The sequence below is a fragment of the Strix aluco genome, chromosome 11 (genome assembly GCF_031877795.1).
Source record: "Strix aluco isolate bStrAlu1 chromosome 11, bStrAlu1.hap1, whole genome shotgun sequence".
NCBI lineage: Eukaryota > Metazoa > Chordata > Aves > Strigiformes > Strigidae > Strix > Strix aluco.
In genome coordinates this window covers 1,274,036-1,299,819 of record NC_133941.1, presented here as the reverse complement: position 1 = coordinate 1,299,819, position 25,784 = coordinate 1,274,036, and the positions used below count along the sequence as shown (strand labels likewise).

Sequence of the window (25,784 nt, the reverse complement as noted above, 5' to 3'; positions counted from 1 at the left end):
CATTCAAGGTGCTGCACCTGGGGAGGAACAAACTCATGCAACAAAATATGCCGAGGACCACCCAGCTGGAAAGCAGCCTGGCAGAAAAGAACGTGGAGGTCGTGGTGGACACCAAATTAAACATGAGCCAGCCATGTGCCACAAAGAAGGCTCATGGTATCTTGGGCTGCACTAGGCAAAGTATTGCCGGCAGGTTGAAGGAGGTGATCCTTAGCCCTTGCTCAGCACTGGTGAGGCCACAGCTGGAGCGCTGTGTCCGGTGCTGTGCTCCCCAGTAAAAGAAAGACATGGATATATTGGAGAGAGTCCAGCAAAGGGCCACAAAGATGGCTGAGGGACTGCAGCACCTCACATCTGAGAAAAGCCCGAGAAAGCTGGGACTGGGGTTTTCAGCCTGGAGAAGGTTCAGGAGGGATCTTAGCAATGTATATAAGTACCTGGAGGGAGGGTGCCAAGAAGATGGAGCCAGGCTCTTTGCAGTGGTGCCCAGCAAGAGGACCAGAGGCAACGGGCACAAACCGAAACACGGGAGGTTCCCTCTAAACATCAGGAAACACTTTTTTACTGTGAGGATGACTGAGCACTGGCCCAGGTTGCCAAGTACTCAAAAACCATCTGGTCAGGTCCTGGGCAACTGGCTGTAGGTGACCTGCTCAAGCACAGAGGTTGGACCAAGTGACCTCCAGAGTGGGGGAATGAAGTTGTCCAGGGGGAGAAGTTTTTGCAGGTTGTGAAGTGAGGCGGTAGCTGAGGGGTGAGGGAGACACAGGGGCTCTGTGGGCAGCTGAGGAAAGGTCAGAAGGTGGATGTGCAGAGCCTTTGCTCTGGGGACCGTTCCTGTCAGGGCCCCGGTGTTCGGGCTGACAGGGAGCCCGCCCCCGCCGGGGCTTTGCCCCCCGCCGCTGCCCCCGCCTCGCCCGGCGGAGGGGGGCGTCGCCGGCGGGGTTCGGCGGCTCCCGCCTTCCCGCCGCGGGGGCTGATCACCCCCGGCCGGCGCATGCAGCCGCGCCGCCGGCACTCGTTGGGGGCGCCCGGGGGCGGCGGCGCGGCGGGGCCTGCGGCGGGGGGGGGGGGCCGGGCCGGGGGGCGGCGGCCCCGCAGCCAGAAATTAGGTGCAACTCACCGGCTGCGCTCCGCCTCTGCTCCGGCTGCGCACCCGGCGGGCAGTTAGGACACCCCCCCGCTCCTCGCCGCTTCCCCCGCCCCCGGAGCGGCGGGCAGCGGCGGCGGGAGGAGGCGGCGCCGGGCGGCGGGATGCAGTGCGGGGCCGGGCGGCGGGCGGGCGCGGCGGCGAGGGGCAGAGCCCGGCGGGCGGCGGGGCGGCCCCGCTCCCCGTGAAGAGGCGGCGCGGCAGGGCAGCGGCCGCCGCCATGCAGCCGTTGCACCGGGCCCCGGCGTTGCTGCTGCTGCTTCTGGCCGCCGGTGAGTGAAGGCTGGTGGGGCGGGGGTCGCCGCCAGCCCCAGGGGCCGGACGCCGGGCACCCCCCCCCGGCGCGGGGCTGGGCAGCGGGTGGGTGCCGGTCCCCTCTCCGGGCACTGGAGCGCCCCGAGCGCCAGTGGGGGGTGGGTCTGCCCCCCCCAACCTTGGGAACCACGGTGGGTCCGGTTCCCCGGGACTTCTGCGGGAGGCAGGTCCCCATCGCCCCCCTCCCCCGCAAGCCCCGTTGCCCCCCGGGTTCCGTGACCGGTGTCGGGTCCCCGTCCCCCCACCCCGGAGCTCTCCCTGGGTACCGGGCACTGCTCCCCACCGGGCAGCAGAGCCCTTTGGAGCGGCCGGTCTCAGCCCCGGGACCCCCGAGGGGTGACAGGGGACCGCCGGGCTCCGGGCATGGGGGGGCTGGATGTGCCTGGGTTTCACCCGCGGGGATGGGATCTCACCCGGGGTCTCCTGCCTCGGCGCTGGGGTACACAACCCTGGTCCCCGCGGGGACCCCGCACGCCGTGCCCAGCGCTGGCAGCCCTCGCGGTGTGGGGAGGGCATGGACGTCGCCCTGGCCGGGACGCGCAGCCCACCGCGGGCCTTCGGCGGGGAGACCCTGCTACGCCAAGGTTGCCCCAAAACCGCCTCCTCTTGCATCGATGGCTTCGTCTGGCGTCGTGGTAATTTTGCTAACTACCGCGAAACTGGCACAAAGGAAGGGGGAACCACAAATTGCTCTGCGTTTCCCCAAGAGCCTCCTCTCGAATTTTGGAGGAGAGGTAGGGTGCCAGGGAAAGGCAATTAAGTGCAGGAATAATTATACTCGGAATACTTATGAAGGGTCTGCTTCTATTTTTAAACAGTCTGGGGAAATTTCCCAACAAAGGGATCCCCCCGAAGACCTGTGAGGCTGAGATTGCCCTCTCCCTCCCTACCCCCATTCCTTTTGTACAGAAATCTGGTTAGTGTGGAACAGGAGTTTTGAACAGGGACATTTAAAGAGTGGGGGAGTCTTTGTCTTGAGTCATTCTGGCAGGGAGGGAAGGGCTGATTTCCCAACCAGTCGCTGTCTTCCAGCACGACTGAGCTGTGATACAGTGACATCCGGCCCCCTGGCACATCTCTTGTTACCCCAATCTCCCGAAAATGCTCGTGGGGGAAGGTGTAATCTGTGGAGCCGCTCTGTCCACGAATGTACAGTGCCTCGCCCCTGTGGTCTGGGGCTCCCTGAAGAGAAGGTATAAAGCCTTTTAGGTTTGCAAACAATAGTGAGCTTAAAAAGCAAAATGGATCGGAAAACCTGTTGGCGTTTTGTGCCAATACTCTGTGGCACAGAAGCTGTAAGCCTTTCCAGAGCTGAGCAGGGAGCCAGGTTTGTGTCTTTCTCCAGGCAGGTTCTCCACATCAGGGAAAACCTCAGGCACAGCTGGCAAACGTCCTTTAGCCACGTCTCAGTAGCAGACCCACGTCCCCAAATTCAGCCAGACCTCCACCTCCTCCACAGAAGGCAAAGCGTGGGGGGGGAACTGCCATATTCCCACCCCACCAATCTGCCAGAGAGGGTTGGCCCCCGTCCCCATTGCTTGAAAGCTACATTTGCTCTGCGGAGGAAGGAGATGGACCTCGTGGTGGTTTTAAAATCTGTCAGCCGAAAGGACCACAGCTGATGCTACCTGTGCCGAGGGGAGGGTGTGTTTCCTATTCGGCCGAGGCTGCTGGAAACTTTCTAGTATTGCTGTGAAGCTGGTGATGATACGGAGGATTTGGGTCCTTGGCTGTGATCCTCTCTGCTGTCCTAACAGGGAGAGATGTAGGGGTGGGAGGCGAGCGGCAGCTCTGAGGGACAGCTCAGTTCCTAATCTGGTGAAACTGGTAATCCTGGTGGGTTGTGACAGTTCTGGGGGGGCTGGACTCAGTTGGCCAGGCATCTCCGGACACCTGGACTCCTACCTAGGTGGGAGATCAGAAGTGGAGACACAGACTGTTGGGGATTTATAAATCAAGCCCTGTTTTGGTTAGTAGCTTTGCTCAGCGGTTTAGGATCTGTTCCAGTCTGGAATAATTCAGTGTGCTCTGGCCTTGCTCCTCCAGTCCTGCAGGACAGGAATAGTTAAAACCTGAGAGAGTGCTGGATGGGACTGAGCGCAATTCCTGTGCTTCCCAGGATCAGGAGCCTCCTCAGACCTGCGGGATGGGCTGAGTGCACCTCATCAGACTGCTGGGCAGCACGGGTCTGCTGGCAGAGCGTGGAAACATCTCTCCAGACTCAAGGGTATCTGAGCCCCTTTGCTTTTGCAAGTAGGAAAATGATGTGGTTAAAAGCATGGGGAGAAGGGAGGGAATTGGTCTCTTCCCTCTTCTTGTCTCCCCAGGTGCTTCTCTGCATGGGGGCTATTTAAATTTTTTTTTTTCTCTTCTGCCTGCTTAAAAGATTCCTTGTTAGCATTGTGTCAACGAGCCCGAGATGAGGGAGTATAAATCAGGATAGATGAAAATTCCCTGTAGTCAGTTTTTCCTTGGCCTTTTCAGTGCCATAAGGAAATGTTCATTTAATTATAGGCATCAGGGGTAGAAATAACTACATTAAGCCCTCAAGGGGAAGCTGCTGGTGATGAGCTGTAGATCAGAGCACACAAAAGTTTTTTCCACTCGTGTGGCGTGGGAAGAAGCTCCGGCATTTTGTGGGTACCTGAGTGAGCAGCAGCAGCACTGGTGGCCCTGCTGCAGGGCTGGGGGCAGAGGGGCTGCGGGGAAGGTGCATCCCGGCCGCAGCTGGCAGTCAAGTGAACTTGCTTCCCGTTCTTGCTGGCTGTTGAAACACGTAATCCCAAAAGAATGGAGAGAGGCTATTTGTCAGCCACACGAGTGCAGCCTGCACAGAGGCAAAGCAAACACATGCGCTGGTTTGTTCAGAGGGCCAGGGATGCTGGCAAGGAAGATACACCCTGCTGGGGCTCGGGTCAGCCCTGCACTGTCCCTGTGCCTGGTTAAGCCCCATTGTGGTTGCCAGGGTTTGGGTGTACATTCTTGTTTTGGGGATAATTTTTTGCCGTTGGGAAGCCAGCTTTGCAGCCTTCCCTCTATATGACAACTGCAGCCGCTCTCAGCTCTTCCCATCCTGCCTGGTTCGTTGTGAAGGTAGTCGGGACCCGTACGCGTGCCCAGGGACTACCAAACCTTTGCGTGAACTCGTTTGCCTAGGATGCATGAGGTTGTTTGGAGAGTGGAGGAGCCTCTTGGGGCTGAAACCACTGAGCAGCATGCCAACGTGCGGCAGGGTGGTCGCCACTGCTCTGCTGCAGGGGCTGGAGCAGAGCGTAACCATGTTGTGCTCAGTGTTGTGCCTGGTGAGTTTTAAAGACCTTTTGGGGTGTAAAAAGCTTCTGCTATATTTTGATGGGTGACCATGTCTCGGAGGGAAATCCCTCCTGCATCTGCAGTAGTGCTTGCTCTGCCCGGGCTGGGAAGCTTTAAAGACAAAGCGACCACAAGCCTTTATTTGATGAGCTGAAAATCAGACCGAGCACTGTGGGGTACATGGTCCAGGTTGGGATGGAGTGAGAAGAGGAAACACAGGCCTGGTGAGGTGATTTTTAGCAGACAGATGGAATGCTTTGGGCCTGCGAGAGGGCAAAGCAATCTGTGGGCCGTGGTTTTTCTTAGATCAGTGGCTTTCATCTTGTGGCCTGTTAACCCCTGAGGGCCTGTGGGCTGCTTTGAGGAGGCCTGTGAAAGGTAACTGAGGAAAGAAAATCCACTATTTCTGTATACAACTGTATACCCAATGCTGTTTCCCCAGGGGCTGTGTCTCGCCCCCCTCCCGGAGCTGGGAACTGCCACTGTCAGTAGCGAGAAGCGTGGAGGAGAGCAGACGTTGCAGCAGCAGAGGAGGGAGGTGTGAAGGCTACGAGACGATCTGGGGAGGGAGTGAAGGCAAACAAAACAGTCTGGGAGACTGAAACCAAGCAAAATTGTGACTTGCGGCGTGAGTGGTTGAGCGAAGCGGGAAGGACGGGCAGGCTTGTCTGCGTTGCTGTGACCTGCTTGCATGGAGTCTCTTGTGGAGATGGGTGGTGGTGCCTGGAGCAGTCCTGATGGTGCTGATCGTAACAGCAGGAGATCGGACTCTTCTCAGTGCCCGGCTGAGGATGCCCGGCACCCCTGGAGGTCAGGCCCCTGGTGCATGTGTGCTGACGAAGGGCGCAGCTGCAATTACCTGCAAAAGCAGGTGCATCTTCTGGCAGTGCTTTGCCATTTCCCGTGGAGATCCCTGGGTCTGCACGCTGTAGATGTTCTCTGCTGAAATGCCAAGGGAGCAAATGTTGGCAGCCCTTTGCAAGGTAGCACCCACTCAGTACGTGCAGACGTGCACACCCTGTCTTTGAGCTCTCTCATTATGCTAGCTGTAAAGATCTGTAAAACCTTACAGATGCCGGCACAGCTACTGTGAGCTCTAGGATCTCCCTCTGAAGTGTTGTTCCATTGCAAGGGCTTCGTCAGCTGTGCCTTGTCCCTCTTGTTGGTGCAGGTTGGTAAGTGTATACACTCCCCACAGACCCAAGTGCTTTTGCTGTTGCTTTGTAAAATGTACTGGGGCTGTGGGAAGGTGGATGGTTTTAGAGGGACACGTGGTGAGGGACCTGGTTGCTGGCAGTACCAGAGGAGGATGGCAGTCTGATCTTGTTTTCTGAAGCCCTAGCTGGAAATGATCTCAGAGATTAGGGACCTGGCTGGATTTGTAAGTGCTCGAGTGCAGCGTGGGAGCTGGACTGGGAGAGGTCTCTTGGGTGGAGTGTCCCAGCATGCGTATGGTCTGTAACTCTGAATTAACACCAAAAGGACGTGGCCTGACACGTGGTCATCCTGTAAGCTTCCCTGTGTAAGCAAGCTGTTGAGGGTCTGGAGTGCAGAGACTACAGGTAAGTGTGGAGGAATCAGCTTGGACATCTCTCAGCTGAACAACATTTTCTTCTCTTCCTTGCTGTCTGTGTTTGGGATTCTTTTTTGTTATTTAAATTACTCTGTGTTTTGTTATGTTCTGGAATTGGTTTGTGCCGTTGGCTGTTCTGCCCTGGGACCTCTTTCCTCTCTGCCCTTGGGCCTTGCTCCCCAGCTTTTCCAGGCTGAGGTGATCTGGGGGAGGGAATAGCCCTGGCAGATGCTTCCCTCATCTGGCCATTGTGTTTCTGTCCTAACCGATTATTAGTAAATGACCCATTCCTGACCCAGCACTCCTAGGAAATAACATTGTTGGGTAACTCCTGGGTTTGGGGTGGGCTTGAAAGGAAGGTCAACAGTAGCAGGGCCAGATGGACATTGTTGCAACTGTTGCATTGGCAATACCGAGATGCATTGACCCCCCCCTCCCTGTACCCATTGTGTAACTGCGCTTGGGTGGTGGTGTACAGGCTCTGCTGGGTGGTGGTGAGAGACAGGTAAGTCAGAGTGTGTGCACCAGGCGAGTGCTCTTCCCTTCAGCAGGCTGCTCCTGCCTCCATGGCACCGTGGTGTAGCCACGGCACTCAGGAAGGAGAGGTAAAACCAACCTTCAGTTGGGTAAATTGAAGGGCACACCAGCCCCTCTATAGGTCAAGTCAAGGTGATGACATCTTAAGGGATGTTTGTGTGTTTCCTTGGAAAGAAAATTGAGGTTTGCTTGTTGTCAATTAAAAAGCAAGAAAATTTTAAAGGCTGTTTGACTGAGTCACAGCCAGGTTCTATTTCAGCTCCCCAAATGCCTCCTCTTATTTCAACTGGGTACAGAGACAACTTCTTCCCTCTTTCACTTCTAGTCCTTTTCAGTAGGCCAGTTGGGAGCTTTTAAACAGCTGTCCTGACCCGTGGAGAGGTGGCTTGCCTTGTGGCAAAGCGATAAAGTGGTTCTTGGTCGACTAATGTACTTTGGGGTTCTCTTAGAATTGTTTAGAAATGTGAAACTGCTCTTATTCTCAGCAGTTTGGGAGATGGCAGATGTTCTTTCCTCAGTTGTTTTTTTTTTTTTTCTGCTGTTGAGCGGAACTCCCCCATCTGCCTTGTCCAAGGCTGTTGCATCAACTCCTCTGCTGAGCTGAACAGAGCAAGCTTCACCGCTTTGACTTGGAACCATTTTCTGAGGGGCCAGTGGGGTCAGCAACTAGCAAATTCATTTCAACTGTGTATCCTCCTGGCTGGCTCTTTTCCAGTGGCCTTGGAAAGGTAACGCTGCAGTATTATTTCCTGTTGTTGAAATCGCCCCATTCTGCTCCTTCCAGAGGTGAAGCACCCTTTGCAAGGTCAGCAGTACCTCCACGTGTCACCTCTGTGGGTGCTAGCAGCTGGAGAGCTCGCAGCCAGCGCGGGAGCTCCCATGCTGGTTTTGGTGCTCTCTCTCTGCCTTTGTTCCCTCTCCCCCCTCCACCTACCTCTCCCACTTTCCTTTCTCGCCCCTCCTCTGTCTGATCTGGGGAGGGTTTTTCCTCCCGTGCTCACAGCCGTGCCGTTTCCCCGAAGGCTGGCTGCCCTCTTTAGCATGCAGAGCCTCATCTCCTCCAGGTTACGCAGAGGTGCCGCAAAAATAGAAATGAGAGACAAACGCCCCATTGAAGCAGCTGGCGAGTCCTGGCTCCGTTCCCTGCTCCCTCCCATCTACAGTCGCAGGGCTTTATTCGTTTGTGTTTCTTTATTCCTATCACTTGATCTGCCTTTTGGAATACAAAATTGGGAGACTGATGACTGATAGAAAGTCCTCTAATCCCTGCTCCCCATCCTAGGAGGAGAATGGCTAGCCACCGATGTCTTGGGCATTAGATTTCCTCCCTCGACCGTGCTCCCCTGCCTCCCAGCTCAGCTTGTGCTTTGATTCTTTCTTTGCTTTGGAGTTGCCAGCTGCGTTGAGCTCCTTTATGAGATGCTTGGAAGAGAGGGGGAAGGTGGCAGATCTTGGGTCTGCTGTTTGGCACCCCAAGCCTTTGTCTTTTTGCTGCTGGAGCAAAAGGTATGAAGTGGTGTCGGGATGCTGTCTGGAGAGGTGCTGGTTTGTGTGCTGGTGCAATGGTGCTCTTAGCCCTGTGGCATTCGGGCTGGTGCTGGCATGGAAGGTTCCCCCAGGCCAGCCTCTACATCTTGTGCCTGTGGATCAGGCCCCACGGTGTTGTCTTACTCCACATGCACCCCAGGAGAAACCTGGCTTGATCAGGCTGTGTCTGTTAATGACTCATTCTTAGGGATGAGGTGGTGTAGTTTTATCTTGGGCTGAGGAGAGCAGAGCATCCCAGTAAACAAGATAATGCAGCTTAGGGGTTTTAACTGGGTAAACACTTCAGAGTTAAATGAGGGTAAGCAAACTCCCAGGCTCTCAGCTTCCCGCATGGATGGGATTAGTTCTCCGGGTACCCAGATTCACCTGCCACAAGATGCCTGTTGTAGCGGTGGTGGGATGGGCTGTGGCTGAGCTCTGGAGGCAGCCCAAACGGGGTGTAGCCGATGGAAACAACAGAGGCTCGAGCCAGTTTTTGGAGCTTGCGCAGAGCTACATTTTGAGGCTTTGTCTAGCTGGCTGGGAGACACGAGTGTGTATTGTAGTGTGGCTGGAAAGCCAAGGCGTTGCATCAGCCGCATCTCTGCTAATGGGAGTTGGGGGAAACTGAGGCACTGGGGTGGATAAAGAGCTGTCGTAGGATCCAGGCAGTCAGTTGCAGTCCCAACTACACCAAATTTTCCATTTGGCCTTGGACCTGCTGTGGTCTCTCCCCATCTTTCTGCTCCCCTTTTCTGGATAAGTTTGAGAATAATGTTCCCTTTCTCCCCCTCGCTGCTCTCTGTCGTGTTTGCTTAAGCTGTAAGCTCCTCAAGACAAGTGCTCTCCTCACTGAGCTGCACGAGGCTCAGCAGTGCTCTCCGTTAGTGATGCAGGTGTCTTGTGTCAGCCTGGAGAGCCCAGTCTGGCACCATCACCTTGGAGCCCGGTGAATGCGCACGGGGGCTGGCCTGGCCAGGTCCCTCCACATCCGTGCTCGTGCACAAGAGACATGTGGACTCTTATTTCCCACTGTGGACTTCAATGTGCATGCACAGCTCGTGGGGAGCCCGCCCATCCCCAGAGATGCCCAGAAGCACTTTGGTTGGCTCTGTGATGCTGCAGTAGCTTCCCTCCCCTTTGATACTCTGCCTCTTGCCGTTCCCTTTTTGTTGCTGTGCTGACCTCAGCCGATCTTGCCTTGGATCAATAGAACAAAATAAACGAGATGATTGAGAAGTGCTGAAGCCTGGCCCAAGTGTGTTTGGGAAGGAGTAACCAATATTGGATTTTGCTCAGTTCAGAGAATAGTGGAGAAAGGTGGAGAGGGTTGGAGCAGGCAGAAGGCTTGAGAAAAGCATTTCTGGCTTCCAACATTCCCAGGACAGGTTTGGTAATCAGCCTGGCAAGTGAGCAGCAAATCCCAAACTCTTTGTGCTAACAAGCCGATGTTTTCAGTGAAAGCACAATCTGCCGTTGCCCCACAGCTCATCTTGGCATTTGCCCTGATTTGAATTTGTCCTTCTGGGACGTGGAGTCGTAGGACATAGTGGTGGGAAGGAACCTCGCGAGGTTGCCTACTGTGTGCCCTTGCCTGAAGGCAGTTCAGCTCTGCTTAAATCATTTCAGGCCACGTGTGTTCAGATCTGCGTGCGGCATCCAGGTGATGTCTCAGCAGTGCTTTGTAAAATCTCTCTATTTCTAATACTTCAGGACTGTGCAAGCATTTTCACATCTGCATTCCAGCGATATCTCAGAGCTATTTCTAATACAGGAGTTTCTCCTCTTAAGACATTTTGTAATGGATGGTTTTCATCTTGTATCAGAAATATTTGGTGCTAGTTCTCAAGGTGGTGACTTATCACTTTGTACTATTTATTGTCATAATATTTCTGTTATTTCCATTCTCAAGATCACCTAGCTGTACCTACAGTCTTTCTGCACAGAGAGGATGTCTCCTCGCTTTGTGTCCTTGGCTAACTTCATTATCACGTTCCTAATTTTTGTTCCAAGGTCACTTAGGAAAGTGTTAAAGAACAGAAGATCCAAGGACAGACCTTGAGGAATTCCACTAATAGCCTCCCTCCAGCACAAGTCTCTCTTGTTTTTCGTATAGCAAATGCCTTACAGTTGCCTTAGAGTTTTCCTGCTAATCGGTGTTTTTCTTGCCTCTCGTGTAATTCTGCATGAGGCACTGTATCAGATATTTTACTGAAGTCCAGATGGGTTAGATCTGATGCATTTCTCTTGTCTAGAATATCAGTTATCAAAGAAAAATAACAAATTAGTCTTCATTTCAGCTTATTCAATTAGTTCAGTTCAGTGACTAGTTCATTAAGAATTGAGAAACGGAGTATAAGCTGAGAAAGCGGGAAAACTTGTCCTTTTTTCTTCTAAACTATGAATAAAAATCAGCTGTGAGAGGATGAGATCTTCTAGTTTTAATGTGCTGAAGAACAGAGGGCTAGGAAGCAATTGGTTCAGTTCACCCAAATTAATTACTTTGCTTGCTTAACAAAACTGTTTTAAATGTAAAACATGTTTTGGTAATCTCATTTTTTTCCTTATGTCTCCATATTTCTCATGGTATTTATCGGTTGAATAAAACCAAGTTCCAGGTGCTGTTTTCTTGCATTTTGATTGAAGTTCAGTATGCATGTGAATGTACCTTGACACAAATCGCAATTAAAGTCTCATCTAGGAATCAAGAAGTGTCAGTCAAACCTTCTAATAGATAAAATGGAAATAACAAGGATATAATTGTTGAAAGAAAAGTGTAAAATGCAGTCTGCCTCCCTGCTTAGTGTTAGGTAGATGTTTGCTGTTGGTACATTTTAATTCTTACCTGTGACAGCCCTTCCTTTTGAAAACAAAAAATTTGAATGCAAAATGGAGTTTAAATCAATGACTTAAAAATAGATTTTCAGCCTGCTGGTTTACAACATGATTAATATTGGTGATGTATATAATTTTGGTTTAAATCAGTCCCCCTGCATATAATAGAGCCGCAGATAAGGAGCACTAGGGTGAAATCTTGCCTGGGTGACCGTCGGATAGAAAACTGTCATTGACTTCACAGGGCCTGAATTTCATGATTTCAGTATAAGACTTTCCACCTCCTCTCCAGGATGGGTGATTAACGAGACACCTGGTCTTTTCAAAGAGGCAAAAAACCTCAGAGAGGGTGAACCATCACTGCCCCACTGAAGAGAGGTGCCTCAGGCTGCGTGGCTGCTTGGCACTGACTCTCCCTGGATGTGAATGCTCCTCTGCATAGTTGTGGATGTTTCCCAAAATACCCTGATTTTCCTCATCAGCGGAGAGCACAGCCCATCCTAGGGGCAGGTCACCCCGAAGGCAGGTGTGTGCAGCAGGTTGGTTTGGCAGGAGCAGGCTGCAAGAAGACAAGCCCAAGTCCAGTGGCTGTCAGCCCTATCTCTGATACAGGTTTACTGTCATTTTACAGGGACCTGGTGCCTCTGCCTTGCCTCCTCCTCGGAACCGACTGCCGATGGCCTCACGTCGACTTCTCTGCTGGAGTTTGCCATGATGTCCCACCTGGAGGCCATGAATTCCCATGAGCAAACCAGCCCGGAGGCTGCGGAGCCTGATCTTGCCCCTGGCTCTCTGCATGCTGCCCCAGGATCGGGCTTTGCCAGTGAGGAGAATGAGGAGTCCAAGATCCTACAGCCCCCGCAGTACTTCTGGGAAGATGGGGGAGAGCTCAACGACTCCAGCCTAGACTTGGGACCGGCAACAGGTGGGTTGATTTTACCTCATTCTTCCTCCCCACTCTGCAGGGACTCTGGGGAGGTGGAAGGATGCAGGGATCTGTCTTCCTGCTTTGACACAGCTCTTGCTAAGAGGGCCTGAGATTAAACGTCAGCTCTGTTTTCTCACCTCAGTGCTTGATGTGTCCCCAGCGAACCCTGAGCAAGCACAGGCTTTAAAAAACAAGTTACAGCTGAGCCTTTATTCCTAAGCTGCTATGATCTGGGAAAAGTATTGCCTCCACCTAGTTTCCCATTGCCTCATGCCCTTTCTCTGTCTCTTTCCCCCTTTTATGCTCTCTTCTCTGTCCTTTCTGTTGCTGTCAATTAAGCACAACCTAAAGGTCTCAAGACCCCATCTCAGGTCAAGGCCATCTTGGGGTTTGAGTCAAAGCTGTGTTCCCTAGGTCAAATTCTGATTCCTCACTCTGTGAATTCGGTGGGGATTTGGCCTGAGAGAAGACAGCAAGTTTTCTCCCTTGGGCAGCTGTCCTGTTGCCTGCCCTGTCCTGACTGCTTCCTGGGGAGTCATGGCCAAAATGAGTTTCATTAGCACTTGTGCTGGCTTTCCTCTGTGGAGTGTTTTCTGAGATTACCGAGTCCCCTCAATGGTCTCGCCCCAAGCCCCTCGTTGGCTTTGAGGTGCTCTCAGGGTGAGGCATGGGAGGAAGGAGGAGAATTGCAGGGTTTCCAGTAGTTTAGGAGATTATTTCACACGTTCCTGCTCTTAAGTGTCATGTGGGGCATGTATTAAGTGTTACCCAGGGGCCAGGCTTCAGCCTTATCCCTCCTCCCTTATCTGGTATCGCTGTCTCCCTTTCAGCAGGTCTGACTGAGGTCTGCAACTAGAAAGCACAAGTCTTGTTTTATCTTCACTTCTATTTCTGTGATCTTAAAAAAGGCCTGTGCTGACCGAGGGCCGAGGGCTGCCGCAGCGTGATGGCTCAGGCTGCTGGCTGGGGCCCAGCGTGCGTGGCGCGGGACAGGGACCATCCCAGTTCAGGTCTCCAAAGCCCTTTTGCTCACCAACGGTGCTGCTAAACTCCTCTGGCCGTGCTCTGGCCGCCCTGCGGGGCTGGCGGTGGGGAGGCTGTGCGGTCGCTGCCTGCGCAGCGATGCTGGGGGCGGATGGTGCGTGTCCCTGCCGGCGCGGACGCGCTCTGGCTTAGGCGCTCTCACGCGCTGGCAGCGTGCTCAGCGGCGCTTTTATTTGTGTGCCAGCAGGCACCTGCATGTACTCACAGATCGGGACGTGACTTGGAGAACAGCGTGTGCTTGTGCATTGAGAGCGAGATGCGCTGGGTACCGAACCCAGCCTCGCCTCTCGCACGTGCCTCGCCCCATTTGTATGCAGAACATGTTCCCTTCTCCTTCCGTTCTTGCCTGCAGTGCTTTCCTCCATGAACAGATGTGCTCTTTCAGCTGTCCTTTACGCGTACCCTGCCCTATCCTCTGCCCAGCTAACCACTTCTGTGCTTCCAAGCACTGGTTTTTTTTCCCCCTGGCTGTTGCTGTGTCCAGAGCTCATGTCTCGGTGGCATTGCAGAACCTTGGTTAATAGAACAGCTTGAATTATTCAAGAGCTGGGAGCACATTTCAACTTAAAATTTAATTAGAAACCTGCTGTGTGTCATTTTACAATAAAGGATATTGTAATGGCATCCCTAAATTGGACAGCCTTCTCCTGTCATGCAAAGCCTGTGCATGAGAGATGCACGTAATCCATGGATCTTGCATGCTGCATGTGTGACAGATGCCATGTGACACCTTGTGGAACTGTGTGATGACATCTGTTAGATTATTTTCAACATATAAATCCATTAAACAGTTTCAAACAGCTGCTGTTTAAGAAAAAAAGTTCATGGTATATGTTTTCCTTATGTGGGGTTTCTCTCTGACTGACAGTGAAGTGTAGCCCAGCATAGTCAGTGGCTCTATCCCAGGCACAGATCTGAGACCCTGCATCAATCAATTCACAAAACAGGATTGTTATCCTACTGGAGAGTGAAAATTCTCTGCTACAAAAGGAGACATATGCTGGCTTCTTTTTGGGGCCTGGAATTGGTGGTCTTCTTACAGGCCTGTCTTCAAAAGATCTCCTGAGATTTCAAAACTGTATTAGTCACCTCTTTTTTTTCTTTTTTGTTTTGTCCTTCTGAAGTCTGTGTGGGGAGACTCCTCTGCCTTTGTGTGACTTTGAGACTGCAAGAGATAAAAAGTAATAAAAATCTGCAGCTGCTGCTTTTTTTTTTTCTAAATTCACTTGAACATCCTTTAAAAATATTTCTGTAAAACATGTGGCATCTAGGGCCACCTGTTAGTCCATTAGAAAGTGAGAACAAACTCCCACTGGCCGAGCACAGCTCAGCCTGGAGCTCTGTTTCTCCTGAATAATGGGCTTTTGCTGATTTATGCTACGGAACAGTAAATCTATATTGACAACAGTGAGCACCAGCCTGTAGAAGGACCCTGATACTTGTCTCGTTCTGTCTGAGTGTGCACAGCAGTGCACACTTGCCTGTGTGCTAACCCATGCGCAGCTGCTACCCAGCGGAGCTGCATCTGGAAGAGATGGATTAGGTCTGGTGGGAATATGGATGCCATATCCTTACGGAAAGAAGCCGCGTGTGACTCATACTTCAGCCAGGAGGCAAGTCAGTGGAGCTGTGAACCTGTTACTTCTGCATCCCACTGCCTTCAGGCTTCCAGAGAACCCAGAAGCTTCTCAGGTTGTAGTTTAGGTTTGGCTGCTTTGTCTCACCTTTGGTATCAAATTGGCCTGAGCCACAGATCAACCCTGAAGATATATTGGCCCTGCAGGACTCACATCTGGCCCTTCTTGTCCTCCTTTCCCTTCTTCCCACCTTCCCCATCTTGTTTTGCCTGGAGGCTTCCAATCCCCCGTGTTTTTGTGCTGTCACACTGGAACTCCTGGGCAACAGATGCAACATCTCTTTTAGCTTTAGGGCTAGAAGATGGGTGTCATTAGGGCTGCGGGTCCCTTTGAGTCCCTGATTTTTAGTGAAAGACTTGTGTGTTGTCCATCCTGGAGCGCTCCCTGGTTTGCACCTCTTGGTGTTCTCCTTTGGCTCAGTCAGAATGCAGTGCCCTGTGTGTTCCCTGTCCAGTGAAGGCTCTAGGCTGAGGTAGCCTAATCATTATTTGCTGGGAAGTTCAGGCTCCTGGAAACTGATGCAAGACTTGTGAATGTCTGGTGAATGAAGGCACTTAGTCCCTCTCCTCCCTTGCCCAACAGCTGAGTCTCTAAGCTTTGGAGTGTATCATCATCACATCTTCCAGTGTGGTGGTGGGCTGGCATGGAGCTCACTTTGTTACAGCCAGGGCCTGGACTTTTAGTTCCAAGGTTGTGCATTTGAAGACCAAGGCATGACTGTGCTGGGAGCTATCAAATCTAGTTTTATAGGTGGATGATTCACTAGGATGGCATGTGGCACTTTGAGGGGGGTGGGGGTGGAATCGTAATCTTTTAATTATAGTAATTAGCATAAGGGATTCCCAGGAGAGTTAGGATGAGGGATAGCAGGACAGACAAGTTAGAAGGACTGTATTTGAAGAAAACTAAATTTTCTGACCAGCTAATGGGATAAAATATCTTCCATCCCCAACTCTTCTCTGGTAGTGAGTTTCACTCCCTTTCGTGGTGAACTACTTGCCTCTGGCCAGAGAGATCCCAGTCTCTCTCAGCCTTACAGAAATCTGCGTCTTCATCCAGACTGACAGCAAATCTGCAGTTCTTAATGCCATGTTCAACCCAAGCATTAATGAAATGAAGCACCTGGTAAAGACTGTCAACATAAGCAGCTTAGTGCTGAGCAGCCCCCTGCCTGAGCTCAGCTCCCAGGATGCCTCCTGTTTATGCCCTGGTTTAGTGTACGCTGACACATTAGGTGATCTATCTTGGGACAAGCCATCTCGCCCAACATGTTGCTAACCTGTCACAAAGAGGGTTTCTCTGTGTGTGGTGGTATTCTGGAGCAGCCATCCCCACCCAACTCCGTGTTTGAGTGAGGGTGGTTTATTCTGGCCTTATTGCAGTTCATACCCTGAGCAGGAAAAAAGCATGGGGCTGTTTGGGAGCAGCTGTAGCACTTGGTGCCCAGTCTCTACCTGAGTTCCAAGCATAATGAGACCTAACCACTTTGCTACCCTGGGTCTCTCTTTTGACTATGATCTCTTTTGTGTGTGGGCCTGTCCTGGAGTCACAGATAGTAACTTCTCCTAGCTCTTCTGGAAGATTAGGATATTAGCCCCAACTGGCTCAATTCCAGCACCAGTAATTGCATTCGCCTCTTTGAAATCCCCCTGCAGTTCCAATTCGATGGCGTAGGCCTTTTTGCAGTAAGCCCCACTGCTCTGTGCTGCACAACGGCGAGCAGATACCGCCTTAGACCTGGCTGCATTTTAAGTAGCGAGTAGAGGGCACCTTGCACTTCCCAAAGCTGGCAGGTACTTTAGTATGAATGGTGCTGTCAGGCTGTGTTGTGGTCGTGGAAGCCCAGGAATGTTCTTTATTACAGTGCCTTCTAGTTATCAGTAATTCAATCACTGGTTAACATGATCTTCCAGTTTAATCCAATAAAGACCTTATGGTCAGGTTATGTGTACTAAAAACAAAGAGGGTCACCCTTTTTCTGAGCTGTCACAGTTGCTTTAAACAGCTAATAGTGGCAAATACAGGGTAGGGAACCTTGTAGGGCAGTAACTGAGACCAGCTCTTCTGAATGAAGGAGAAGCAGAAATGTAATGAATTAAATGTCTGGCTGGGGAACCATGCTTTGGCACAGTGCCAAGTCTAGGCCCATCTGGTGTCAGGGATGTTTTGGTATTGATTTCAGAGCGAGCAGGACATCGCCTGAATGGCGACTCTTGCAGAGGTTTGGAGCTCATGTTCACCTCTCCCAGGGCAAATCATCTCCCCAGGCAAAGGAAATGAATCTGTGTGAGCCAGACTAGGTCTGCTGGGAGATGCAAAGGGCAGGACTTGGAGTGGCAGGAGGGCTGTGCAAGATGGTTTCTTTAGAAAATAGTGCCTGAGGGTCTTTGCAAGAGGGCTTGGAAGGGAAAAACTGGGCGGGGGGAGGCAAAGACAGCTGGATGTTGCAATGTGAGTAATACTGCTACTGATGAAAAGCATTAAGGGGCAAGCGAAGGATGTGGTGGAGGTGTGGAATTTCATATAGGTGAACCAGATTCCCAGGGGATGGCGTGACTGAGAAGCTCTGGGATAGTACATGATGTGGAGCTGTGGCTGCCTACTACGGTCACCTGGTCCATCCCTGCTGGGCTGTTTGGCCAGAGATGCTGGGGTAGTTTCGTGTCTCCAGCGGGCAGTTCTGAGCTGTCCCCCTCTGTGATCAGGCTGGTTCCATTGTGGCTTGGCTGCTCTTTTTTGTGGCTTGGAAGGGTTACATGGCACATGCCACCTCTGTGTGTGGCCACAAGTTCCTCTTGTGCTCCAGCCTACTGCTGGTTTTGGTGGGAGACTTACAGAGCAGACCCGGCCAGGGAAGGCACTGATGGTGTTTGCAGTTACTGCCTCCTCCCTTCTCTTTGGCAGTGCTCTTCTTCCTCGCTGAAATCTGATGAGCTGATAAAAGAGCCTGACGAATCTGACATTGCAGCCAGCTCTGTACTACCTGTCTCCTTTAACAGAAGACTCTGCCCCACTTCTACAGCAGGAGCATGGGTCACCTGAGTCTGTTTGGCCTCTCTGTTCTATGGTTGCTGTTTCTGTCCACAAAAGCTGGTGGGGGTGGGAGTGGACAGCACCAGCATAGCTAGACCTTCATCTGTGGGTGCACTTCCACATGCTCACGGCGTGGGAACGGTGTAGGGGGTCTGCTGAAGGTAGAGGACAACCAGGTGGGCCAGTGGGTTGTAGGGTCTAGAAGACCACTTGCTGAAGGGATTTCTAGATGAATGTTGGAAGGAGCCACCTTTGAGTTCTCTTAGGGCTGGGGGTAACGGGAATCAAGGGAAGTGCTGAGAACACTCTTAAAATGGGAAAGCTCTTAGCTCTGCATTGCACAGATGAGTGACAAAAATCAGCTTCTTTGGAAGAAGGTGCTGGGACCAGCTTAATGGCTGGGATCATACCAAGGAGATGGACAGGGTGTAAAAATTCCTTCAAATCTTAGAAGAGGGATGTAAACTAGAAGAGAATATGAGTACCTTAGAGACCTGATCTTGAGAAGTGGACAGACACCCGTGGTAGTGAGACAGTAGGAGGTGATTCCAGATGGGAACTAAGTGTCTAGCTGGAAAGTCTGGAAGGAAGGATTGACTCACCATCCTTGAACCTCTGAACCTGGGAAGTGATTGAGCCCCTCTGGGAAATGGGTTGTATGGAGAGCTCCTTGTTTTAAGAAGCCCAAGCAAGCACAACTCTGACCCAAACACCTCAATTTTCACTGTTATCTGTGCAAATCTGAATAATGGCTCTCACAAGATTGGAGGGGAGTTGAGGTTATAATCAGTGGGGTCTTATGAACCTTACAAGAGAAGGGTGCTCCCAGCTTAGCATGCAGGATAGTGGAGAGAGTATCCTGCAACTGGGGATGTTAACTCAATTAGTAGTGAGTGTGAGGATTCCTGTGTCTGCTTCTACCTTGTTGATTTGTTGGCCCAGAGAAGCAGCTCAGGTTTCAGTCTTTGGCTGCCTTGTAAGACAGAAGCCTGTGGGGAGAGAGTGGGATGGGTTCTCCCTGTGCTTCCATCCCCTGGGAGAGATGGCGGAGGCAGCAGTTCCTCCCATGTCCTTAGATCTTGTCGGTGGAGAGGCAGCATGGCTGCAGCAATGCGGGGCTTTCCCCCATGGGAGCTAGCTAGTCTGTGACAGAGCACCTGAAGGAAAGGTCGAATGTGTGACTTCAAAGGAGAGCTGACAGGCCAGCAGCATTTCTAGCTCCCACGGGGCAAACCTCATGCTGCCTTTTCCTGGTTTGTTTTTCTACTGTGCCCATCTGCTAGTTCTTGCTCTCCTCCAGGTGGGAAGAGGGGCAGGGAAGAGAGGGGATGCAGACGAGTTGAGAATAGCTGAGAATGTCGTTAGGCAAAGGAGATGGCAGATTGGATCACTGATCCCTGAAAATAACATCTCATCTGACAGGACCTTGTTTTAAGGGGCAAACCCCTCACTTTTCACGCACAGCACATCAGGGCAGGCCGGGTTCCTGCTGAGGTTAGTGGTTTTGGTGCAAACCCTGAGTATCCCTGCAGCAGGAGGAGCAGCAGAGCCCTGAGAGATGCACTAAAACTTCACTATCTGTCTGAAGAGGATCCTGACCTGGTGTCCTCAATGCTGTGGTCTGCGGCTGTTCCTGCTGTTAACCGCCATCCATCTAGCAAGGCAGTGACTGTGTCTGCAGACACTGGGCTGTGTAGCTGTTGGTAAGGGCCTTTGGGAAGACCAGGGCTAGGCAGTGGAGAGGAGCTGGTTTTGGTTTGTCTGTGCTGCCACTGATTGCTCTTACCAGCCTCCTCGGCCTCTGAGGGAGCACCACCAGGTAGGCTGTTGGGTAGCAAAAATCTTTTAATCCTCAAGGTCCTTGGGCAGAATCTCAGTCAGGATGGGTGCTCTCCATAGAAACACAGCCACAAAGTGAACGTTGCTCATGCCTGCAGTGCCCAGTAGATCTCAGTCCCTGTTTGCAGCGAGAACTGGGAGACAGTCACCACATCACGACTCCAAAGGTCAGTTGGATCACACTCACCTTTGGGCAGCATCTGGAGGGAGCTGCTGACAGCATGGAGGAAATAAGCTGTGGGTTAGGGAAGCCACTTGCCAGCTGAATAGGAGCATCTTTGCACCTCCTGCTCGGGGTGGAGGGAGCTGCGGGGTGCTCTGCGGGGGAGGGATGGGGAGGAGCTGCAGGAGCAGCATGGGCAGTCCTGGTTGCCAGGGAATATCCAAGGCAATGGATGTGTTTGCTGACATGGCCCTCCCTGCCTGGGAGCTCGCACCCGCTCTGGCATCAGCAGGCGATGGATTGGAGTCAGGGATGCAGGAGATTCCCAGTGCAGATCTGCTCTGTAAGGCATCCAGACAGCTGCTGCCCACTCTGCTCTGTGGAGCATCAGCTTTGGCAGGCGGGAGAGGATGTGGGGGCCTTGGGGATTTCAAGCAGTCACTTAATAATAATCACCATAGGTGAGGCAGGGTGCTTGTTTCTAGCTGCGGAGGGATCATCTTCCTGGTCTTTCTGAGTCAGAGTATGTGCTGTGCTCTTCTTGGGGAGAAAGGGAGTTAATTGGGATGCAAACTCCTGAAACAGCTCCTCGGGTACAGGCAATTTCTCAAGAAAGATGAAGGTTGATTTATGCCTGCTGGATTTGTGCCTGTCACTCTGAGCTTAACGCATCTGATCTTAAAGATACTCTCCTTATCCTGGGATCCCAGCTCCTTGCTGGGCTTCCAGAAGAAGCAACTGCCTACTCTGACCTTACATTTGTGGGGTGCATCTTCTTCAGCATCTACATTGGTCTGGCAGCATCACGTGTATTTTTGGTCAGAGCCACAGAACAGCCAGGGGCTGAAGTTGGAGAGAGGGGAGTTAGATTTGGCTCCTGTTTCTGGCTTCTGTTTCCCTGCAGCAAAACTGTTCCTTAATGACACGAGAGTCTCATAATGCAGATGTTTGTGGGATGACTCTTCTGCTGTTAAGCGCTGTACAAACTGAAGTTCTGCGTTTCAAAGATGTCCAGGTTGATTCAGGTTTTGGTGGAATTACTTGGGTGTGCCAGGGAGTAGGATTTGGTTTTGTTTCTCTTCCCTAGCATTTCCCATTTATCTTGTGACTGACTGCTGCTACCATCTCATACCTTTCTGAATCCCATCTGAAATGAACCTCTGGGTCCCAGCCTGATTCCTAACACTCATAACCTCACCTTAAGGATGCCAGGTGTCAAAATTGTTATTTATTACTATCTGTGAAAATGCAGAAAGGAGTGGAGAGAGTGAACATGTGAATTATCCCTAGGGAAAGGGGGTTCACTGGGGTGGGACAGGGAGCTGGGGAAGTGCAGGAGGTTGCACTGCACTTGTCAGATGGGATTGTTCTTTCCAGTGGCAGGCTGCCTGCTCTTAGAGGGTCTCTGCCATTTGGCCCCATCTGTGGCTAGACACACACAATGCAGCCTCTCTGCCTCTCAGAGTTCATGGTTACTTGGGATGTGACACGAAGTCTTCTGGATCTCTTTTTAGATTACAGCTTTCCCGCTGCGTCTCAGAAGGCCCTGCTGAAAGGGAATGGGACACAGGTGAAAGACAACTGGGAAACAGCCACTCTTCAGCCACCAGCAGAATTTGTTGAGCCTGACTTGCACACGCCTTTCTCCAGCACACTGGAGGAAGAGGAGGGGCTACTCCCTATAGACCACTCCAGAGGAGGAGTGGAGAGCCTCCAGACCTCCGAGCCAGAGGTTACCTCTTCTGAACCAGAGGGCCAAGAGGACTCCGCTCTTCTGTTTTCCACAGCCTCCGCCAGGCCAGGTATTGTGACCGAGGCAGCCATAGGAGGGCAAGAAGAGGACTCTGTTCCTCCAGGCTTAGACCTTGGGAGCAGCATGGGACCAGGTCTTCTGCCTGTGTCCTCTGTTTTTTCTACTACTGTTGCTGCAAGGTCTCCCAGTGTTTCGGAAGAGCCCTTTGAGGTGACAGCTGGGGACACGTGGGCTGTTGGGGGAGCAGATTTGGAGCTGACTGTGACTACCACGAGAGCAGAGCTTGCAGAGACCACAGTGGAGGCTGGTGGGGAAGAGCATTCGGCCAGAGAGGAGGTCTCAGAGACCACAGTGGGGTGGGAGATGCTGGAGCCCACGGCGCTAACTGAAACGGAGCAGACAGTGGAAACGCCTGTGGGGACACCCTCTCCTGGAGTCAGCTCCCCAGGCACCCAGACTCTTTCTGGGAGTGAGCAGCACCCCACTTCTTCTGCATCTCCGTGGGACAGGGCTGATGAGCCTGCGCTGGATCCCATTTGGAATGACACCGAGTCAGCCACTGAGACTGTGGCAGCAGAGAGGAGCTTGTCACCACAAGCTGGGGATGCCCGCGTGGCCATGCTGCCAACAGAGCTGCCCTGGGACTCAGCACAGGTAGCGCTGGGAGCAGGGCGTGGGTGGGAGCTTGCAGTCGAGATATCTGGGTACTTCTCTCTCTCGGGGGGGGGTGGGGTGTGGGGGTGTGTGTGGGGGTGTGTGTTTAACCCCTTAACCTTGCCCATGTCTCTAAGTCTGACTGGTGGAAGTGGCTTCTTCTGTTCACCCAGCCAAAACTGAATTTTGGAGAGAGTTTTTCACAGCACTTCTTACGGGTATCCGTGATCCTTGGTGAAAGCTCTTCCCCCTCACATCTTCCCCAACAAACTGCTGCACAAAATCCTGCTTCTAATAAACAACTGCCCTCTGGGGCACGCGCAGCAGCGAAAGCTTCTTGTTTCCTCAGCGTGCGTTATTGGAAGTGTCAGGACAAAAACGGCCCCAAGGATTTCTGGAGAGGGAGTGAGAAGGAAGTGCTATTTTTGCTGCTGCTGCTGCCTGCAGAGGGACCAGATGCAGAGCAGGTGGAGCGGGGTACAGCGAGCTGTGAGGATGTTGGTCTAGGAGAGCCCATGGGAGAGGAGGTGTGAGGTGAACTGCAGTTCCTGAATCCAGCAAACTGGCAGCTGGTTAAGGGGAGATAGGTAGCAGGAGCTGACTGGTGAGAAAGTACTGGGGAAAGCTTTTAATTTTGCTTTCTGTCCTGCAGTACTCAGGACCCTGCGCGAGTGATGTAGTCCCTCTGTGCATCCAGTCCTGGCTGCAAAGTGCTGCCCTGCCTCACCGGTTTGTTTAAGGACCACAGAGGCTCCTGGTTAGGTTTTGTGTTAAGTGCTGATCACATACAGAATAAGGCTGCAGGCTGGAGAGCTTTCCCCTGGGTACCTGAGTCCTCCTGGAGTCCAGACAGAGGTGGAAGGAAAGCTTGGCTGCGGCAAGCTGGCACAGTAACCTTGTCCCTGCCCTGTGCGCTAGCACTGAAATGGTGATTCCTCCTTAATACAGAGAGTTAGAGGACAGTTACATCCTTGGAGAAGTGCTTCTCGGGGGTATGGCACAGCCCCTTGCTCCCGTCCCTTGTGTACCCTGTGCTTTCAGCAGGAGAGCTGCATTCACTACCCAAACCCAGCTGTCTTTTCCTTGTCTCTCCAGGTGATCTGCAAAGATTGGAGCAACCTTGCGGGGAAAAACTACATCATCCTGAATATGTCAGATAACATTGACTGTGTAAGTCAGTCCAGAGAGATCTGATGTCATGGGGGGAATAGTGCTTAGAGAAGAGGAGGCAGGTGCTGCTCTTGCTGTCTGCTTTCACTGCAAAACATTTTAAAAGCACTAAATCTCAACCTCCCTATAGAGGCTGTGGAGAGAAGGGGAGGAAGACAGAAATATTCCTGTTTTCCAAAAGGGAAAAGAGTGGGTGGAGAGAGAAGATTTTGCTCAAAGTCTAGCACATGTCAGGCCCATATTGGATTTTGACTAACTTCTGGCTGGTAGTCTGTGCCAGTCAGTACCTGCATTTTCATGAGACAGGAGAGCTTTTAACATTGCACCTCTTACTGGTAGGAAATGTGGCAGGATTGAAGCGCGACTCTCCTTCCCTCTCTTCCTTTTCCTTCCCCTCCTTCCAGGATATAGTAACCTTCCTCTGACGGCTCAGAGGAATAGGGACTCCCCATTTGCAGTGTAAATGGTTCCGTGTCAAGCAGCTGTCACTAAATCTTCCTTAAGTGCCTCTTCTCCCCACCCTGTTATCTTGTGTGTTATCTGGGTCTGTTAACCAGCCACGCTCTGCTAATCCAATGCCTGTCCATCCATCCCCATAAAGCTGCAGTTAATTCATGAGCCCGGAGCCCCTTGTGGCTCCCTGGTAAAAGGGCTCGTTCACCTCTACTGGGCCTTTTATCAGGCACTTTAAAACCAGTTGTGAAAGGCCTGGGGTCAAGGTGCCTTTCATAATTCTAAGAAATGATTAGGAGCTTGACAGCCCGAGACAGAAATGTTTCATCGGGGAGCTGTGTTCTGGCCTCGTGTGTCTGTACTCTTGCTTTCTGCGGCTCCTGCTCTGGGCAGAGCCGGCTGCTTTGTTACTGCAGGGTGGCTCTGTGGCACTGACTTATTTCCAGTACTGGTGAGTTCTTGGGGGTTTTTTGTGTGTGGTGTTTTTATTTTTTTAAGGTGAACTTTTTGGGAGCAGGGAAAACAGGGGGATTCCTATACACAATAAAGCATGCTGACTGCTTTAGGGGTGGATGAAAAGTCATCTCTTTCCTCCTGATTTAGGCAAACCAGTTTGCTCTTTGGAGGGTTTTAAGTATCTCTGCTACAGTTCACAAATGCAACTCGGAAAACTGATCCTTGAAGACCAAAGTCCTGCTGCCCTGTTTCCTCCATGTCCTAGTCCCCTTGCTCTTTCTCCCATTTCTGTGGAGTTTAAATGCTGGTTCATTTTGTGTACGTAGTAGCTTCCTTCCTGTGGTCACTTGCACTTGTGTTGTTTAAACTACTGGAAGGGTGAGAACTGAAAAGCAGATGTCTCTTGACCAAACTCTGTCTTTATTGTTGAATCCTCAGTTCTGCCTTGCTGAAAGAAGACAGTGCCCTGGGATAGGCAGGACTGAACTGTTTTTCTACTTGATTTCATGTTTCAAAACATATTTCCCAATGAATGATTTGTGCTGTCTTCCCCTTTATTCAAAGGGACACTTGTCAACATACATATTTAACATGAACATTGCTTTGTTCCCTGCCTCCCATTACCACTTTGCATGGCTGAAGCTGGAATCACGCTCCTCTCCTTTCCACTGATGTTGATGCAGTTTGTTTCCTACCTGTGGTAATTTGCTCAGTTTGGGCAGCTTGCCTACCCTCTGCCTGTCCCTTTTGCTTTCTGGTTTCTGTATCCAAACGCTGTGGTGTTTGGATTTCCAGGGTTGTGAGGGAGAATCTGCATTGCAAGCGCTGTAGTTTAAATCAGTGTGAATGGGGATTCCTCGCGTATTTCCTATGTTTTGATGCCCCAACCTAGTGTGGTACCGAGTCCCGCTGAAAAGCCGAGGGACGTGGAGGATGCTTAGCCCCTTCCAGAGGGTCGCACCTTGAGCTTTAATGTTCTCCGTAGCACCAGGCTTTTACCTGCTGCAGGGATGATGTCTGTATTGCTGGGTTAAGCTGGCAGCCCGTTTATCTTCCTAACGGGCTCTGGGCAAGGCAGCCACTTCAGTCTCTTTCTGAGCACCTCTCCCACTCAATATACCTGGGAATTTTGCCCAAGTGAGGGCTGCAGGATCTGACCCAACAGTGGTACCTGGCTATGCGTCAGGAGCCGACCTCCACCTCAGCTCCTTCACAGCTCCCTTTTCTCCACCACGGAGAATTTATCCGTGCTCTGCAACCTCTGTTTTCCCCATCGCTAGAAACATCTCACCTCTGTCCTCCTCCTGCTCTTGGGCTCAGCTGCTCCCCCTTCCTCTGCATCCCCCAAACCAGCTGCAGGCTGCCAGTGGGGCTGTGGCTGGAGCTGCAGCTGAGCAGCATGGCG

At 51.9% G+C, this 25,784-nt stretch overlaps 1 protein-coding gene across 1 annotated transcript in view; it reads left to right on the top strand.

Moving 5' to 3' along the window:
• Nucleotides 1–1,238: 1,238 nt before the first annotated feature.
• Nucleotides 1,239–25,784, top strand: part of PODXL2 (podocalyxin like 2) — a 33,501-nt gene continuing 8,955 nt past the window's right edge. The window contains exons 1-4 of the mRNA XM_074835944.1: nt 1,239–1,422; nt 11,881–12,174; nt 21,408–22,300; nt 23,396–23,470. Coding sequence (XP_074692045.1) covers nt 1,371–1,422; nt 11,881–12,174; nt 21,408–22,300; nt 23,396–23,470 — 1,314 coding nt within the window. The 5' untranslated portion in view covers nt 1,239–1,370. The remainder of the gene's footprint in view (nt 1,423–11,880; nt 12,175–21,407; nt 22,301–23,395; nt 23,471–25,784) is intronic.